The sequence below is a fragment of the Mustela lutreola genome, chromosome X, assembly GCF_030435805.1.
Source record: "Mustela lutreola isolate mMusLut2 chromosome X, mMusLut2.pri, whole genome shotgun sequence".
Taxonomy (NCBI): domain Eukaryota; kingdom Metazoa; phylum Chordata; class Mammalia; order Carnivora; family Mustelidae; genus Mustela; species Mustela lutreola.
This window is the reverse complement of record NC_081308.1, coordinates 36,598,541-36,616,294: the sequence shown is the minus strand read 5'-3', so window position 1 is coordinate 36,616,294 and position 17,754 is coordinate 36,598,541. Positions and strand designations below refer to the sequence as shown.

Below are 17,754 nucleotides of genomic sequence, written 5' to 3'. Positions count from 1 at the left end.
TGCAGGCAGTCCCAGAGGGATTCCCGTTCACAATACAAATAATTTAGTTGCTCTGCCGGGGACGCATATAAGAGTTGGCCACTCAGCTCTCCGAGCACTTTCGATTTAGCTAGGCTAAACCAAGAGAAAACCGAGACACAAAATACGATCAGTTGGCTTGGGGGGGTAACACCTGCAACAGCGAAATCCCTCTAATCAGCGCACTGGTCCACAATAAAACCCCTTAGGTAGTACGGAGCCTTCAAAACCACTAAGATGAGAGATCGGCCATCACAACTGGACAAACGGGATGGAGAACCACCTTCCAACACTCTGGTGGGATTCATGTTTAAAGCACATGGGTCATATTCTTGCAAGTTCCTAAAGAAATCAGAAAATTATACTAAGGAGGATCGTAATGGCTCAGCTGACCTAAATGGGAATCCTCTGGAATCCCAACTAATTTATCTGCACACCCAACTCAAGAAAGCTGGCTTCAGAACTGAAACATCTGAGTGGGATACATATTTGAATTACTATTTAGAAGCTTCTAAAAGAAACTGACCAGATACTATCCACGCAAGAGACCAATAAGAAACTTTCTGAAATTGTGACATTAAGCTCAAAATTATCAACTCCTGAAGAACTTCCAACTGCTCCACATCCTTCTTACCCTTCAAATGAGCTGCCAGGGAACAAGGCATTAAAATCAAAGCCTCCTTCTCCTCACCATACTAACGCAGTTATGGCTCCACAGTCAAGAGTTGGCCCAACTGTCACTGATATTCAGAGCCTGCTAGTAATTTTTTAAGGCCCTCTCCCCTAAGCTAAAATTAGAACTATGTACCCAGAGGGGAAGAACTAAACCAGATGGACAGATCAACCTAGAATGTCATTTAAGTTGCAACCCAATTCCTTGAAGGATTAAAGGCAGCTGTCCTTACCTTGCAAAGCTTAGCAAAGCTAGAAATATGGTCCCCGAAATAATTCAGAGTCTTTCGATCTGTCCTTTTTGCCAATTCCCGGACCTCCAAAAGGCTTTTTTTTTTTTTTTTTTTTTAAGTAAGCTCCACAACCAGTGTAGAGCCCAACACAGGGCTTGAACGCATGACGCTGAGATCAAGAGTCACGTTTGACCAACTGAGTCACTCAGATGCCCCAATGTCAAGTCTTATAAACTCTAGGAGAACTCTTATCTAGATCATTTCCCATTTCTAAGACTGAAAAGAAAAAGAAAAGAGAAACCTTTAAAAAAAAAAAAAATATTCAGGGACGCCTGGGTGGCTCAGTTGGTTAAGCAGCTGCCTTCGGCTCAGGTCATGATCCCAGCGTCCTGGAATCGAGTCCCACATCGGGCTCCTTGCTCGGCGGGGAGCCTGCTTCTCCCTCTGCCTCTGCCTGCCATTCTGTCTGCCTGTGCTTGCTCTCTCCCCATCTCTCTCCCTGATAAATAAATAAAATCTTTAAAAATATATATATATTCAGGGCACCTGGGTGGCTCAGTAGTTAAGCATCTGCCCTTGGCTCATATCATGATACCAGAGTCCTTGGATCAAGCCCCTCCTTGGACTCCCTGCTCAGCAGGAAGCCTGCTTACCCCTCTCCCACTCCCAGTGCCTGGGTTCCCTCTTTCACTGTGTCTCTCTCTGTTAAATAAAATCTTTTTTTTTTTAATAAATTAAAGGGCACCTGGGTGGCTCAGTGGGTTAATCATCTGCCTTCGGCTCAGGTCATGATCTCAGGGTCCTGAGATCGAGCTCCACATCGGGCTCTCTGCTCAGCAAGGAGCCTGCTTCCCCCTCTCTCTCTCTGCCTGCCTCTCTGCCTACTTGTGATATGTCAGATGAATAAATAAAATGTTTTTTTAAAAATTAAAAATTAAAAGTTAAAAAAAATACAAATGGCTCTAGAAACACTTGTCTGAAACCTAGCCCACAGCTTCCATAAGGTTACTTGTCAAGGATAAATACAAATCTTAAGTGTCCTCTCCACAAATGTTAACAGAAAAAAACCTTTGGCCATCTGAGCAGGTGACCTTAATTTATTCCATCTGCCAGAAAACCAGTCTGGGGCCAATCGTTCTTTTGTAAACCAGCAAGTTCTGCGTTATCATACCCACCTCGTGGCTGAAATTCTTAAAACAATGATTATAAGGTTTTTGTTTGTGTCTGTATGTATTGTAGATATGTGGCATTTTCTACCTCCAAGTGGTATCACCAAAATTAATTTGTAAAAGGGCTCTATTTGATTGGCTTAAAGAAAATTAAGTCCTTATATAAATTAAATTCTCAGAAATAGAACTAACCCAAAAAAGTTTCAAGTCCACATGATCTGGAAAAATATTTAATATTAAAGGCAGTTTAAGTTTGTTGGTCTAATTAAAATTGGCATGTCTTTGGGAGTTATCAATATTGAACACAATACAAATAATCAACTTTTTAGTCTAACTCAATTTGTTAAATTCGTGTTGTATCTGTTGTAGTTTGTCCGCAAAATGACCACAAATGATGGTTGACTTTGTTTCATGAAGTTTTCATGGGTAATTGTTCAAAGCAAATAGGTTAAATAAGATAAAAATTTGTAGGTAAACTTAAATAGCTTCTAAAATCTTTGGGAACCTAAAATTTCTAACTTTTGCTAAGTTAAATGATATAGTGGATTGAATTCGTTGGGTATCTAAGTCTTTCACAAATAAAATTCTGAAACATTGCTTACTAAACACAGGTTTATCTACTTTTGCCTTATTACAGAGAAAATAAAGATAAATTTGGGTCTGTTGGTAAACATGTTTTATGCTTTACTGTACCTACCATTGGCAAAACACATGTTTTGAGAAATTATGAGATGTATTCATAAGTTTGCCAATCTAGAGAATTCTAATGTAACAGATGGTTCACAATTGCTTACTACTTAGCTTTCTCTAGAAAGTGAGGTTTCTAAGCATTAAGAATTCTAATAAGTGCAATTAAAACCACTGTAAATAATAAAGGAAACAACTCTGTATGCAAGGAAAGTAAGACGTGGGTTTTGTGTAAGAAAGGTATGGGGAATAGGAGTACATTTTTTGTGGAGGAAAAAGCAAGTGCTTTTGTCCTAAAATGAGACTGGTTTTTTGGAGAAGGAAAACTTAGGACAAAGTCTAAATAAAAAAAGAAATTTGTATGAGGCTTATGCAAAAGGAATCTTTGGAAAAGAATTTTATGTGTGGTTGAGACTAAGATCAGAATGAATGAGTTTTAATATCTAAAGTACACTGGTACAGGATTGGAATTTGGTTTTTCTGTTAAAAATACCAAAAAATTCTTAGATTATTGGTCTACTCTTTTAATTCCAGTATAGTTAATATATAGTGTTATATTACTCTCAGGTATACAATATAGTGATTCAACAGTTCCATATATTACCCAGCACTCATCAAGAGAAGGGCATACTGTTGGTCTGTTCTTAGTAGAAAATTGTAAACAAGGTTTTTATCTTTCATGTAATCTGCCTAGAAAAACAAGTTTCTATGTTTAGTCTTTACGAAGTCCTTGCTTACTTAGGAAAACTGAATCTTCTCAATATTAAAAGAACTAAGATTTGCTAACAGCTATGTAACTTCTGTACTTGCCTTTAGAATTTCTTATTGTCTGTTGCGTTGGTTAAATAGATAATTAAGTATTGGGTTTTGTAATGATCTGTGATCCCATTTAAGCCTATGCTTCAAAACCTTCTGATATTTTTAACAAACCTCCCTAAATTCAGATTCTAAAAGAAGACTTTTTTGAGTAATCAGGCTTATTTGGTATGTTAAATTACATGGGAAGCATTCTCAGATAAATGATGATAAACCTTCCTACGTCCTATTACATGGGCTTGTGCTATACCTGTTCCAGAAATCATATAAAATTCCTAAAGTTTTGATATGTCCTTGTATAATGTCATCACCTCTAATTCTATTATCGAAGTGTTGCTTGCCACAGGATATAACCAAATTTCCTTGTCAACTGTATTATAATGAACTCTCATCAGCTCTTTAACCATGGCCATTTTTTAGTCTTTTATTTACTTATTATCTATCTATCTATCAGAGAGAGCACAAGCAGGGGGACCAGGTTCCCTGCTGAGCAAGGAGCCGGATGCAGGACCTGATCCCAGGACTCTGGGATCATGACCTGAGCCAAAGGCAGACGCTTTACCGACTGAGCCACTCAGGTGCCCCCATTTTTTAGTCTCCACATTACAGTTATTGTTTTACTCTGCTGCTTTTACAATATGCTTCAGATTCAAAAAGATTCATGGAAAGGACTTTTGACAGATACAGTTTTCTGATACCCTTACAATCATAAAACAAAACCGAGTAAGAATTTCTGGAGTTAATGGAAAAACTGCATCCAATGGAACAAGAATTAGTAACATGGGACTGAAAAGAATTGAGGAAACATTGCTGGTTCTCTAACATTTGCTCTTCCAGATTTAAGGAAACAATTATCTTTTTCTCCCTACCTGATCCCTCTAGACTTCAGAAACACTCGAGTGTTACTTTCATGGCAATTATAGTTCTTTGCATAAGTTTATAATAATCTGTTCTCCTTGTAACAGGATACCACTGGAAACACTGGTTATACTACCAGGGCTTTGACTGGAATGCCGTACGCGGGAAAGGCTTATAGAGACTCAAATACAACCAGACAGCTTTAAGGAACTCAAGGATAGCTTCATGGCAGACGCAGGCGCCCTGCAAAGCATATTTTTAAAAGAACTTTTATGGTCAACCACTATTCTTGCTGCACTTATGTAAAATAATCAGACCAAGTTGTTGAAATTAGACTTATTTCATAAACAAATTAGTTTTGATTTGGTTACCTTTGGTGGAAATGAGGGTGATTTTAGAGAGAAAATTTATGTTTCAGGAACACACCTCTGTGAATGTTAGACTCTAGTTCTGATTATGTTTGACTGTTGTTTGCCCACAAAACTGAGCTGGGACTGAAATTCTTTTGATTTCCTCAAATATCTAGCTATGACTCTACAAACTAAGGATTCCAATTTTCTCTCATTGTTTTGACTTGGAATCGTTGAGAAAGAAACTGCCTTTTTTTTTTTTCCTTTTTTTTTTTTTTCCTTTTTTTTTTTTTCCTTTTTTTTTTTTTTTCTGAAGCCCAGTGAACTGAAGCTAGACAACTTCAGGTCAACTTAGAGAAACTGCCACAGTGGCCCATGTGGACACAATGTTCATGTTCATGCCTGCTGCTGTCGGGGCCGCTCAGGAAGATCACCAGAGACTTTCACACTGCAGAGCAGGAAAACCTGTGAGATTGCCACGGTCTGCCCTCATTCCCCCTGAAGATGCTTCGAGCCTGGTCTAGCAATCTTCTCACGAGCAGCACTCAGGACTCAGACACTGGGTTTCAAATTTGCTCCAATCATTAACCTGTATTTTTCTTTTCTTCCCATAAGAAATGCTTATTAATTCCCTGAACTTTGAGAGCCCACCTGCAAGACCAACTAACCTATTCTCAAGACTAAGCCCAGGGGCGCCTGGGTAGCTCAGTGGGTTAAAGCCTCTGCCTTCAGCTCAGGTCATGATCCCAGGGTCCTGAGATTGAGCCTCGCATGAGGCCCAGCCAGCTTCACCTTCTCTCTCTTTGTCTGCCTCTCTGCCTACTTGTGATCTCATTCTGTCAAGTAAATAAATAAACTCTTAAAAAAAAAAAAAAAAGACTAAGCCTGGTTCATGAGGTATGGAACAGACTTCTTCCCTAAGGTCTAGAACAGAACAGTTAAACTACAGCTACTGGGGAACAACGTTGATCTGTGATATTTTACTAAAAAAAAAAAAAATTGTCGAAAGGGTGGAGCGTTCATTTGTAACCATACCACATGGACTATTCCATGAAAAGTTATTCCAGATATGGGACAGATTCATGTGGATGACTCCCAGTTCAAGCAGAGTAAGTCATGGGGCTCCATTATGCTGGAAACAAGCTAATTACAGCACATATCAGCCTTAAGTGACCCAAAACACAGTCTTGAGGAAATGTTAGCTAAATGTTTGGTTCCGAAATTCTTGACTTAGATCATTCTTGTGTTTCTAGCTCCAATATTACCCTTCTTACCATTAACATGTTCCCTATACAAATTGTTAGCCTCTTGTATGCAGTGATCTAGTCGGACTCACACAAAGCTAATGACGGCAAAACGTCTCGATACTATAAATAACGTGTACAGTTCTATATAAAGGTTGATGATTTCACTTAGACATGAGGAGATACTTCAAGCTATAAAAATCCTAAACTTCATCAAACTGAAAAGTTTCGAGAGGGTTCTCCTTTTGAGGACATGCTTGTCTCAACTATACCAGCACAACTTGGAATGAGCCTTCCTGTTACCGTGGAACAAAGTCTTTCTTGTTCACCGCTGTTGCCTATAGTTCACAATTTGCCCCAGAGTGGGGACTGTTCACTAAAACTACAGTAGGTGACCGATGTCAGCCTCTTGTGACTGTCCCAGGTGACCTCAAGGAGAAACCAAAAACATAGAGGCATGTAGTCGATATTTTTGAACAATCAGATGTAATAATAGAAACATCATGGGGGTGCCTGGCTGGCACACAACTCTTGATCTCAGGGTTATAAGTTTGAACCCCATGTCAGGTGTAGAGATTACTTAAAAATAAAATCTTTAAAAGAAAGAGAGAGAAACATAATGTATTAAGATGACCTAAGGGTTTTTCACGTGTCTATGTGGAAATCAAAAAACCTTAATTTTTACAACCACCTTATACCTGTAAGGCAAAAATATAGCTTGGAGAACCACTTGGAAGCACACATACCCCTTCCCCTGGTTGCATATAATCCCTGGAAACGAACAAGCTTCACAGCAGATCTTTTGGGACAATCTAAAATACTGTCGCCCAGGCTATAGTCCTCAATAAGACAATGATTTAAGCATTTACTAAACTATGCTGAGGTTGGCTTTCTTTTTTTTTTTTTTTTTTTTCAGTTGACAAGTGAAAGACAAATGAAGATGTTGGGGAGTGGGGAGCCGGTTAAGGAAGGTTACCAGGAAAAGCACGGAAAACAAGGGTAAGGTTATTATGCAGATGTAAGCCTTCGCCTCCTCCATTGGTAAGAGTTCCTAGAGCCTGAGTCATCCCGTTCCTGGTACAGCAAGGGAGACACCCTGACAAATGGAAGATTTCTATTATACACCTAAATGTGTCTTACAAACGGGTAATTTATACTTAGTTTTCAGAGCTTCTCCTGTGTTTGCAGTTTCTTGAAAATAATCTTATACCAAGGACACATATCTTGGGGTCGCAAATTCTGCTCCCCATGCCAGAAATGCAAAGAGGTCTTGAAACACCCTTTGCCTTAAAAATCAAGGATCCAAATTCTGGCATCTCCCTTTTTTTTTTTTTAAGATCTTATTTATTTATTTCACAGAGAGAACACAAGTAGGCAGAGAGGCAGGCAGAGGGAGAGGGAGAAACAGGCTCTCCTCTGAGCCGAGTGCCCGATGTGGGGCTCGATCCCAGGACCTTGGGATCGTGACCTGAGCTGAAGGCAGCCACTTAACCGACTGAACCACCCAGGTGCCCCATCATTTTTTTTTAAAGATTTTATTTGTTTATTTCAGAGAAAGAGAGCACAAGTGTGGGGAGAGGCAAAGGGACAATCAGAGACCCCGCGCAGCTGGGACCGCAACATGGAACTCCATCCCAAGGACCTAAGATCACAATCTGAGCCAAAAGCAGACCCTCAACCAACTGAGGCACGCAGATGTCCCAGCATCTTTTTGGTTTTTTGGTTTTTTGTTTTTTTTTGCTTTTTGTTTTTTTTACAGTAACAATGCAGTGATTATTCATCATTCGGTATTTCCTAAAGACTGTGAGATATCCAGAAGTCATTCCAACACAGAACCCATGAAAGAATCCAACCCATTAAGTGTTGCTTGTTATTTCAAGCCAGTGCATCTCAGGAGACCATGTAGCTTCAAGGTCTTCACAACAATGTATCCCAGACACTCAAATACCAAGTCTACTCAAATAAGCTTCCCAAGCAGCTTTTCGGTACAACTCATTTGCTTCCAGACGATTGGATGCTGATGTTATGCCCCGGCCTACAATGATGATATCAGAACCTCGTTTGCCAATAACTTCTTGTGGACTGCTGTACTGTTGGCCAAGATTATCCGCCCCTGCTTCTAACTGAACTCCTGGAGTCAAGTGAAGAAATTCTGGTTTCATGCTTACTCGGGAGCCAGAAATAAAACCAAGCACAAATTCAGGATTCTCCTCTGCCATTCTAACCACGGCTTTTGTGTAGCTGCCTGTAGCCAAGGAGCCAGCAGAGCTCATCTCCGCAATGAGCAGGCATCCCCACTGCAAAGGCAGGCCGCACAACCCCCGAGCCTGGCACCACGTGAGCATTGACCAGATCTGCCCAAGAAGCTATTTTAAAGACACCACCTTCATACTGTTTTTTTACTGTGTTTCCTATATCTGCAAATTTCCGGTCTTCAAATATTAAGAACTTATGGCGTTTTGCCAGAGCCGTTAACTCCTTCATCACATCTAGAGTAAAATCATTCAGAATATCCACATGAGTCTTGAGTATGCAGATGCGGGGTCCTAAAGCATCTGCTAGCTGCAACAGCTCTCTGGACTCGGAAATATCAGCAGACAGACAGAGATTGGTCTCTTTCTTCTGCATAAGCCGGAGAAGCTTCGCCGCAACTGGGTGAATCCTAGGCAGCTCTGCACGTGCACCAAAGCTGAGTTCTCCAGGAGCTTTGTTTATAGGAAGGAGTGAATCATTGTGATTAGCTGCCACAAAAACCTTCTCCTGAATAAATCTCTTCACTCTCTCAACCATCTCTGCATCAATTTTTTTCTGTTGCTCAAGAATCTCCAGCATTTTGGACAATGTACACACTGAGTGGAGATGGATCCCATGCGCCTGCAACTTGTCTCTGCCTCCTTGCTCTCTGTCCAGCAGCACTATGGCATCAGTGACCTTTAAGCCCTCCTTCTGAAGAACCTCAACAGTTTCCAAAACACTAGATCCACTGGTAATGACATTTTCAATGATCAAACAGGTTTCTCCTGGATTAACAGCTCCTTCTACAAGACATTTAGTACCATAATCCTTTGTTTCTTTCCTTCTAATAAGCATTGGAATTTGGTTGGTTGAACAGATAACTGTAGCCAATGGTAAAGCTGTATAAGGTACTCCACACACGGTGTCAAAATTGATTCCTGCATTTTGGGCAGTTTGAAATAAAATATCAGCAACCTGACTCAGAAGACGCGGTCAAGACACGATGCCACGCAGATCGATGTACACAGGGGAAGAGAGCCTGCTCTTCAGTACGAAGTTCCCAAACTTGAAAGCCTGCACGTCGTACAGACCCGTGATCAACGACCCCAAAGCTGCTTCCGCGGCTGCCATCTCCACGCGCTCCCGGGCCTGTTCTCCATCTTTTTGTTTTTAATGGAAGTCTTTTACTGAGATCATTATAGATTCGAATGTAGTTGTAAGAAATAATACAGAGAGATCCCAGAGTGCTTTTCCTAATTACCCCAAGGGGTAACATTTTACAAAAGTACAGTGCAATATCACAGCTAGGATACTGACCTTGATATAGTCAACCCCACCAATCTTATTCAGATTTCCGCACTTTTATTTATATTCCTTTGTGTGTAGTGTGTTTAGTTCTACACAATTTTATCACCTGTGTAAGCTCACGTACACATTACCAGAGAAGATAGTGAACAATTCTATCACCAGCATCCCTATGTACCCACACCCACATCTCCCCCAATCCAGTCCCCAACCCCATGTAACCAGTGATCTGTTCTCCACTTCTCTTTTGGAGGATGGGGGTGGGGGGCGAGTAGAGAGAGGATCTTAAAGCAGACTCCACGGTGAGGGCCGAGCCCAATGTGGAGCTCAGTCTCACAACCCCAAGATCATGACCTGAGCTGAAATCAAGAGTCAGATGCTTAACCAATTGAGCCCCACAGGTTCCCCATTTTCTCTACTTCTAAAATGTTGTCACTTCAAATATCTTATATAAACGGACTCTAACAGTATGTAAGCTTTTGAGATTGGCTTTTTTCACTAAGCATAACTCTCTGGAGCCACATCCAAGTTGTTTTGTGTATCAGTAGTTCATTCCTTTTCCCTGCTGAGTAGGATTCCTTGCTATGGATATACCACAATTTGTTTAACCACTCAACCACTGAAGGACATCTGAGCCACTTCCAGTTTTTAGCTATTATGAATAAAACTACTATGAACATTCTTCTACAAGGTTTTTTAGTTTTTGTTTTTGTTTTTTGGTAAACATGATTTTCATTTACTGGGGTGAATAACCAGGAGTACAACTGCTGAGTTGTTTGGTAGCAGAATGTTAATTTTGGAAGAAATTGTCTAACTCTTTCCACAATGCCTACACCCTTTTACCTTCCTACCAGCTACACAGGCGTGACCCAATTTCTCCCCAACCTTGCCAGCAATTGGTGTTGTCACTATTTTTTATTTTAGTCATTCTCATAGGTGTATGGTGTTATCTCACTATGGTTTTAATTTGTATATTTCTGATGGCTATTGATGTTAAACATTTTTTCATGTGCTTATTTGCCATCTGTATATCCTCTTCAGCAAAAATGTCTGTTCATGCCTTTTGTCCTCTTTTTTTTTGCTTTTTTTTAAAAAGATTTTTATTTATTTATTTGATAGACAGAGAGAGATCACAAGTAGGCAGAGAGGCAGGCAGAGAGAGAGGGGAAAGCAGGCTCCCCGCTGAGCAGAGAGCCCGATGTGGGGCTCGATCCCAGGACCCTGAGATCATGACCTGAGCTGAAGGCAGAGGCTTAAACCCCTGAGCCACCCAGGCGCCCCCTTTTTTTTTTTTTGCTTTGTAAAAAAAAAAAATCTCTAGGCCCAGCTTGGGGTTCAAATTCACAACACTGAGATCAAGCATCGTATGTTGTACTGACTGAGCCAGCCAGGACACCCCTGTCTTTTTTTTTTTAAAGATTTTATTTATTTAGGGACGCCAGATTGATTTATTTATTTATTTTTATTTTTAAAAAAAAAAGATTTTATTTATTTATTTGACAAAGAGAGAGAGAGCACAAGCAAGGGGAGCAGCAGAGGGAGAAGGAGAAGCAGTCCCCCCCAACTTAGCAGGGAGCCCGATGCAGGACTCGATCCCAGGACCATGGAATCACGACCTGAGCTGAAGGTAGACACTTAACCAAGTACTCCCTTGCCTTTTTTTTTTTTAATTGAGGAATAATTGTAATACATTAGTTTCAGGTGTACAACATAATTTGATATATTGCGAAATGATAACCAAGACATCGATCACCATTATACAGAATTTTTTTCTTGTGATGAGAACTTTTAAGATTTACTCTCTTAGCAATTTCCAAATGTGCAATTCAGTATTAATTATAGTCATCATGTTGTACATTACCTCCCCAGGACTTATTTATTTATTTATTTATTTTTTAAAGATTTTACTTATTTATTTGACAGACAGAGATCACAAGTAGGCAGAGAAGCAGGCAGAGAGAGAGGAGGAAGCAGGCTCCCCACTGAGCAGAGAGCCCGATGCGGGACTCCATCCCAGCACTCTGGGATCATGACCTGAGCCGAAGGCAGAGGCTTTAACCCACTGAGCCACCCAGGTGCCCCCCTAGGACTTATTTATAATTGGAAATTTGTACCTTTTGATTCTCTTTACCCCTTTCATCCACCCTCCCCGCAACCCCAAGCCTCTGGCAACTACCAGTCTGTTCTCTGTATTTATGTGCCTATTTTTTGTTATTAGAATCCACATAAGTGAGGTCACATGGTATTTGTCTTTATTTTACTTAGCATCATGACTTCAAGGTCCGTCCATATTGCCATGAATGGCACGATTTCATCTTTTTTTCAAATATTTTATTTATTTATTTGACAGAGAGAGAGAGAGAACAAGTAGGCAGAGATCACAGAGGCAGGCAGAGAGAGAGAGGGAAGCAGGCTCCCTACTGAGCAGAGAGCCCGATCTGGGGCTCCATCCCAAGAACCCCAGATCATGACCTGAGCAGAAGGCAGAGGCTTAACCCATTGAGCCACCCAGGTGCCCCAAGATTTCATCTTTTTATGGCTGTATAACAACTCTTTTTGCGTGTGTATGTATATACATACATATATGCATTTCTTTAATTCACCCATCAATGAACATTTGGGTTGTTTCCATGTCTTGACTATTGTAAATAATGCTGCAGTGAACATGGAGGTGCAGAGATCTTTTCAAGTTGGTGTTTTTGTTTTCTTCAGATAAATACCTAGAAGTGGACTTGCTGGATCATATGATGGCTCTACCTTTAATTTCTTGAGAAACCTCCATACTGTTTTCCATAGTGGCTGCATCAATTTATATTCCCAATAGTGCCCAAGGGTTCGTTTTTCTCCACATCCTCACCAACACTGTTATTTATCTTTTTTATTTCGGCCATCACGACAGGTGTGAGGGCGTTGTGGTTTTGATTTGCATTTCCTTGATGATTAGTAACATTGAGCATGTTTTCTTTTAAGATTTTATTTATTTATTTGACAGACAGAGATCACAAGTAGGCAGAGAGGCAGGCAGAGAGCGAGGAAGGGAAGCATCCTCGATCCCAGGACCCTGAGATCATGACCTGAGCCGAAGGCAGAGGCTTTAACCCACTGAGCCACCCAGATGCCCCGACGTTAGGCATCTTTTCACGTGTTTGTTGGCCATCTATATGCCTTCTTTGGAAAAATATCTATTCAGATACTGTTAGCCTATTTTTTTTAATCAAATTGGGGTTTTTGTTTTGTTTTGCTGAGTTGTATTACAAGCTCTTTGTATATTTTGGATACTAGCCCCTTATAAGATTATTTACAAATATTTTCTCTCATTTAATAGGTTTCCTTTACATTTCATTGATGATTTCCTTTGCTGTGCAGAGCTTTTCAATTTGATGTAGCCCTACTTGTTTAGTTTTGCTTTTGTTGTCAAATTCAAAAACTCGTTACCAGGACTAATGTCAACGAGCTTACTACCTTCTTTCTTCCAGTTTTATGGTTTCAGGTCTTATGTTCAAGTCTTGAATCCATTTTGAGTTGATTTTAGTGTGTGGTATAAGACAGTGGAAGATGGGGATCCAGTCTCATTCTTTTGCATGTGACTGTGCAGCTTTCCCAGCACCACTTAGTAAAGAAACTGTCCTTTCCTCCTCGTATATTCTTGCCTCCTTTGTCCTAAATTAATGGACCATATACGTGTGGATTTATTTCTGGGATCTCTATTCTATTTTGCCATTTTCTAATTACACTGTTTCTATTTTTACCATTGAAATGTGAGATTCCTTAACAGGATATGTGGTCTGCAAAGATTATTTCCCAGGCTATAGGTTGTCTTTTTATCGTCTTCATATAGGCTTTTGCAGAACAAGACTTTTTAATTCTAATGAGATAGAATTTGTCCATTTTTCCTTCTATGGATTATCCTTTGGTGTCAATACTAAGAACTCTCTGCCTAGTCCTAGATTCCAAAGATTTTCTATTTTTTCTATTTTTCTCTCAAATTTTTATAATTTTATATTTTACATATAATTCCAATATTCATTTTGAGTTAACTTTTTTAATAAAGTGTGAGGTTTAGGTCAAAGCTCTTTTTTTTTTTTTTTGCCTGTGGTTGTCCAATCACTCCAGAACCACATGCTGAAAAGGTTACCCTTCCTCCATTGAAATACTTTTGCACTTTTATTAAATATCAGCTGAACTAATTTGTGTGGGTTGATTTCCAGGTTCCCTATCTGTTCATTGGTCTATGTTTTGATGTTCCTATCTCTGACATTATCACACTGTCTTGATTACTGTAGTTATATAGAAGACTTATTATCACATGGATTCTTCCCACTTTATTCCTCTTTGTCAAGATGGGTTTGGCTATCCTATGGTCTCTTTCTCTCTGTGTAAGTTCAAGAATATGCCAGTCTATATCTACAAATAACTGCTGAAATTGTAATAGAAATTACGTAACTGACATCTTTACTACATTGAGTCTTCCCATCCATAAACACAATATGTCTCTCCAATTTATTTAAATAGTCTTTCTTTCATCAGCATTTCATAGAGACTCTATACATATTTTGTTTTGTTTTGTTTTTGTCTATGCTCAGTGTGGAGCTCAATGCAGGGCTGAACCCATGAGATCAAGACCTGAGCTGAGATCAAGAATTGGGTGTTTACTATGGAAAGAACCTAGATGTCCATCAACAGATGAATAGATGAAGAAGATGTGGTATATACATACAATGGAATACTATGCAGCCATCAAAAGAAATGAAACCTTGCCATTTGCAGTGATGCAGATGGAACTAGAGGATATTACGTTGAGCGAAATAAGTCAATAGGAGAAAGACAATTACCATATGATCTCTCTGATATGAGGAATTTGAGAGGCAGGGTGGGGGATTGTGGGGGAAAGGGAAGTAAAAAATGAAACAAGCTGGGGTCAGGAAGGAGACAAACCATAAGAGACTCTTAATCTCACAAAACAAACTAAGGGTTGCTGGGAGGTGAGGGGGTAGGTAGAGGGTGGTTGGGTTATGGACACTGGGGAGGGTATGTGCTATGGGGAGTGCTGTGAAGTGTGTAAGACTGATGAATCACAGACCTGTACCCCTGGGGCAAATAATACATTATATGTTAATAAAAATAATTTTTAAATAATAATTAAAATAAAATAAAATAAAATGGAAGATCGGGGAGGACATAAATAAATAAATTGGGTGCTTAACCGACTCAGCCCCCCAGATGGCCCCATATTTTTTTAAATGTACATGTAAGCATTTCATTTTCTTTGGAGTGATTGTAAATGGTATTGTGTTTTTAATTTTGGTCTCCATGTGTTCATTGTTAGTATATAGAAATTTAACTGATCTTTTTTAAAGATTTATTTCTTTATCTGATGGGGTTGGGGGGAGAGGCAAAGAGAGGGATAGAGAGAATCTCAAGTAGACTCCCAGCTGAGGGCAGAGCCCAACGCAGGGCTCAATCTTACAACCTTGAGATCATGACCTGACCTGAAGTCAAGAGTCAGACACGTAACCAACTGAGCCACTCAGGTGTCCCAAAATATAATTGATTTTGTGTATTGATCCTGGATCCTGTGATCTTGCTGAATATTCTTAGTTCTAAGAATTTTTTATATATTATTTGGAATTTCCTATATAGAAAATTATGTCATTTGCAAATAAGGACAATTTTATTTCTTCCTTTCAAATATGTATGTCTTCTTGACTTACTGCCCCTAGCTAGAACTTCCAGTACTATCCTGAATAAAGTGGCAAGAGTCGACATTCTCACCTCATTCCTGATTTTAGGGGAAAGCATTTAGTTCTTTACCACGAAGTCTGATATTGCTAGCAGATTTCATATAAATGCTTCTTTATCAAGTTCAGGCCATTGCCCCCTGTTTCTAACTTGCTGAGCATTTTTAATTATGAATAGGTATTCTATTTTGCCAAATGTTTTTTCTGAACTAATTGGCATGATTTTTTTCTTTAGTTTATTGATACAGTAAATTACATTTATTTTCAAATGTTCAAGCAGACTTGCATACCTGGAATAAATCCTACTTGGTGGTGGTGATGGTATATAGTTCTTCTGGAATCTTCTTGTACTCATTTCTTCTGAACTTCAACTAATAGCTTCAGAAGAGAAAATTTCCCAGAGATGAAAAGTATCAATCACTATCTAAAAACAGGGAGGTTTCCTCTGGGTCTAGAGCTTTGAAACCAGGATTCAAATCCCAGTTTTGGCATTTACTAGTCCCAGACCTTTGGCAAGTCACTTGATTCTCAAAACCTTAGTTTCCACATCTGTAAAATGGGGATAACAATGCCCAAGTGAGAGAATTAGGTAATGAGGCACTATCTGGCACCTAACAGGTAGTTAATAATGGTACCATTTGAATTCCCTGGCAACAAGCATTTTAAGAAGAATTAGAAACATTTCTGAAGGGCAGTTATATTTAGTGTCATAGGGCACAGAGGTCACATAGCAAAGTTCATGCAAAATGATCATGTCTACAATCATTTACCCTTGGGTTTTCTTTTTTCATGTTATTAGATGTTTTAGTAATAGATATCACCATGAGACACCAAGAGAATCATTCAAAGATATCCTCATTATTAGTTATTAACTTATTAAATGTAACAGCCATTACTGCTCTGCAGGCCTCTACAGAACCTCGCTGCGAGGGCCCCACAGGCATTAGCTGCCTGGTCTGCACACAACACTTCCCCCTGGCTCTTCAGGTGATCAAAGAGCACCTTGATTCTAATTGCTCAGGTGCTCCCCAAAACCCCCAATCTTATTTCTTTTGATCTAACGAGGTTTTTAAATAGGGTATAAAAAAAGGCAAGCCTACTTTTGGGGGGATGATGCAAGAAAAGAAATTGGCTGGGAGAAGAATAATCAACAAATGAAATGGAGTGCTGCACTTTTCTTCCAACCCCACGCTCTTTGAAAACAAGTAAGGAGTCAAAGTGGCCTATGACACTGGCTTACAGATATTCAAGATTGTGATCTGCAGTGACAGGTACATTTTTTGTGTGTGTTTATGTGTATTTTATTGTGTTCTGGTGCACACCTGCACAAACGTGCATAACTCAAGTCAAAGTTTAACGAAATAACACTTCTGTTACCATCAGTGATCCATGCGGAAGTTTCCCCATCTATATTGTCACTATTATTTAATGCTGCTTGCTACTACCAATCCCATGACCTGCTGCATGGATCCTGAGTTAGCCACGAGTGGGCCTCAGCGAGGAGGTCATATATGCTCAAAAAGAACTCCTGCTGGGCTGCTGGGAACCAGAGAGATAAGCCCTACATAGGTCTCCCAGCAGGTTGGTATCCCAGTCTGGCTGAACAAAAACTCTCCTTTTCTCTTGTCAGGATCACAGATGTAACAGTCAGCAACATGTCAAGGGAACTCTCTTGGAAATGGCAAATGTTTGTCTAAGTGCTCCTAAATTTTCTGTGCCTGGGACACGAATAGAAGGAATGTTAAGAAATGTTCACACAGCAGCTTAAGTTGGCCGGGCACACGCTTGGAGGGGTCCATGTTTCACTACAACTTTGCACCTCAGGCCACAGGGAGACAGATGCCAAAGTGTTCTTTGAGGCCAGAGGCTGCTCATGACTCCTCCTCTGATCAGCCCAGGCCCCTTCAGGTGGCGGGGGGGGGGGGGGGGGGGGGGGCAGGGAGCGGGAGGAGAAAGAGATCCCAGTTATAACTGCTGCCTAAACCATAAAAATACCACCAAACCCCTCGTATACTCCTACCCCCCTCAGCCTTTCCTGACCACACTGGCAGAGATGGAGCTTTCAGACTTCTGCGACCCAGAAAAATTTCATGTCATAAGCAGTTTCTGACTGCTGGAATGGAGGCTTGGGCGGGCCTCTGGGACAGACTGCCCTCTGCTCTGGGAAGCCATCAGGCCCAGTGCAAACAGAAAGGCAGGGCCCACCCCCTCACTCTTGGGGGCCAAACCTGAACAGAACCTCAGAGGGTGAGGTGAAGAGTCCTATCCCAGACCAGAAAAAGAGACTATCTTTCAGGATAAATAAAAAACAAAACACTGGTGTGTGTATATATGTATATGTATATGTATATGTATATGTATGTGTGTGTGTGTGTGTGTGTATAACACTTAAAAAGGAGGGGACTTTTGTATCTTTTATCAGAGCTGTG

The 17,754-nt window shown here is 40.1% G+C and overlaps 1 protein-coding gene across 1 annotated transcript; it reads right to left on the bottom strand.

The window, feature by feature from the left end:
* Positions 1–7,856: 7,856 nt before the first annotated feature.
* On the bottom strand, positions 7,857–9,432 carry LOC131821258 (uridine 5'-monophosphate synthase-like). The gene is given in 2 exon segments (XM_059157227.1): positions 7,857–8,360; positions 8,362–9,432. Coding segments are annotated over 2 exon segments (1,425 nt in total). The 5' UTR covers positions 9,414–9,432; the 3' UTR covers positions 7,857–7,987.
* Positions 9,433–17,754: the final 8,322 nt, after the last annotated feature.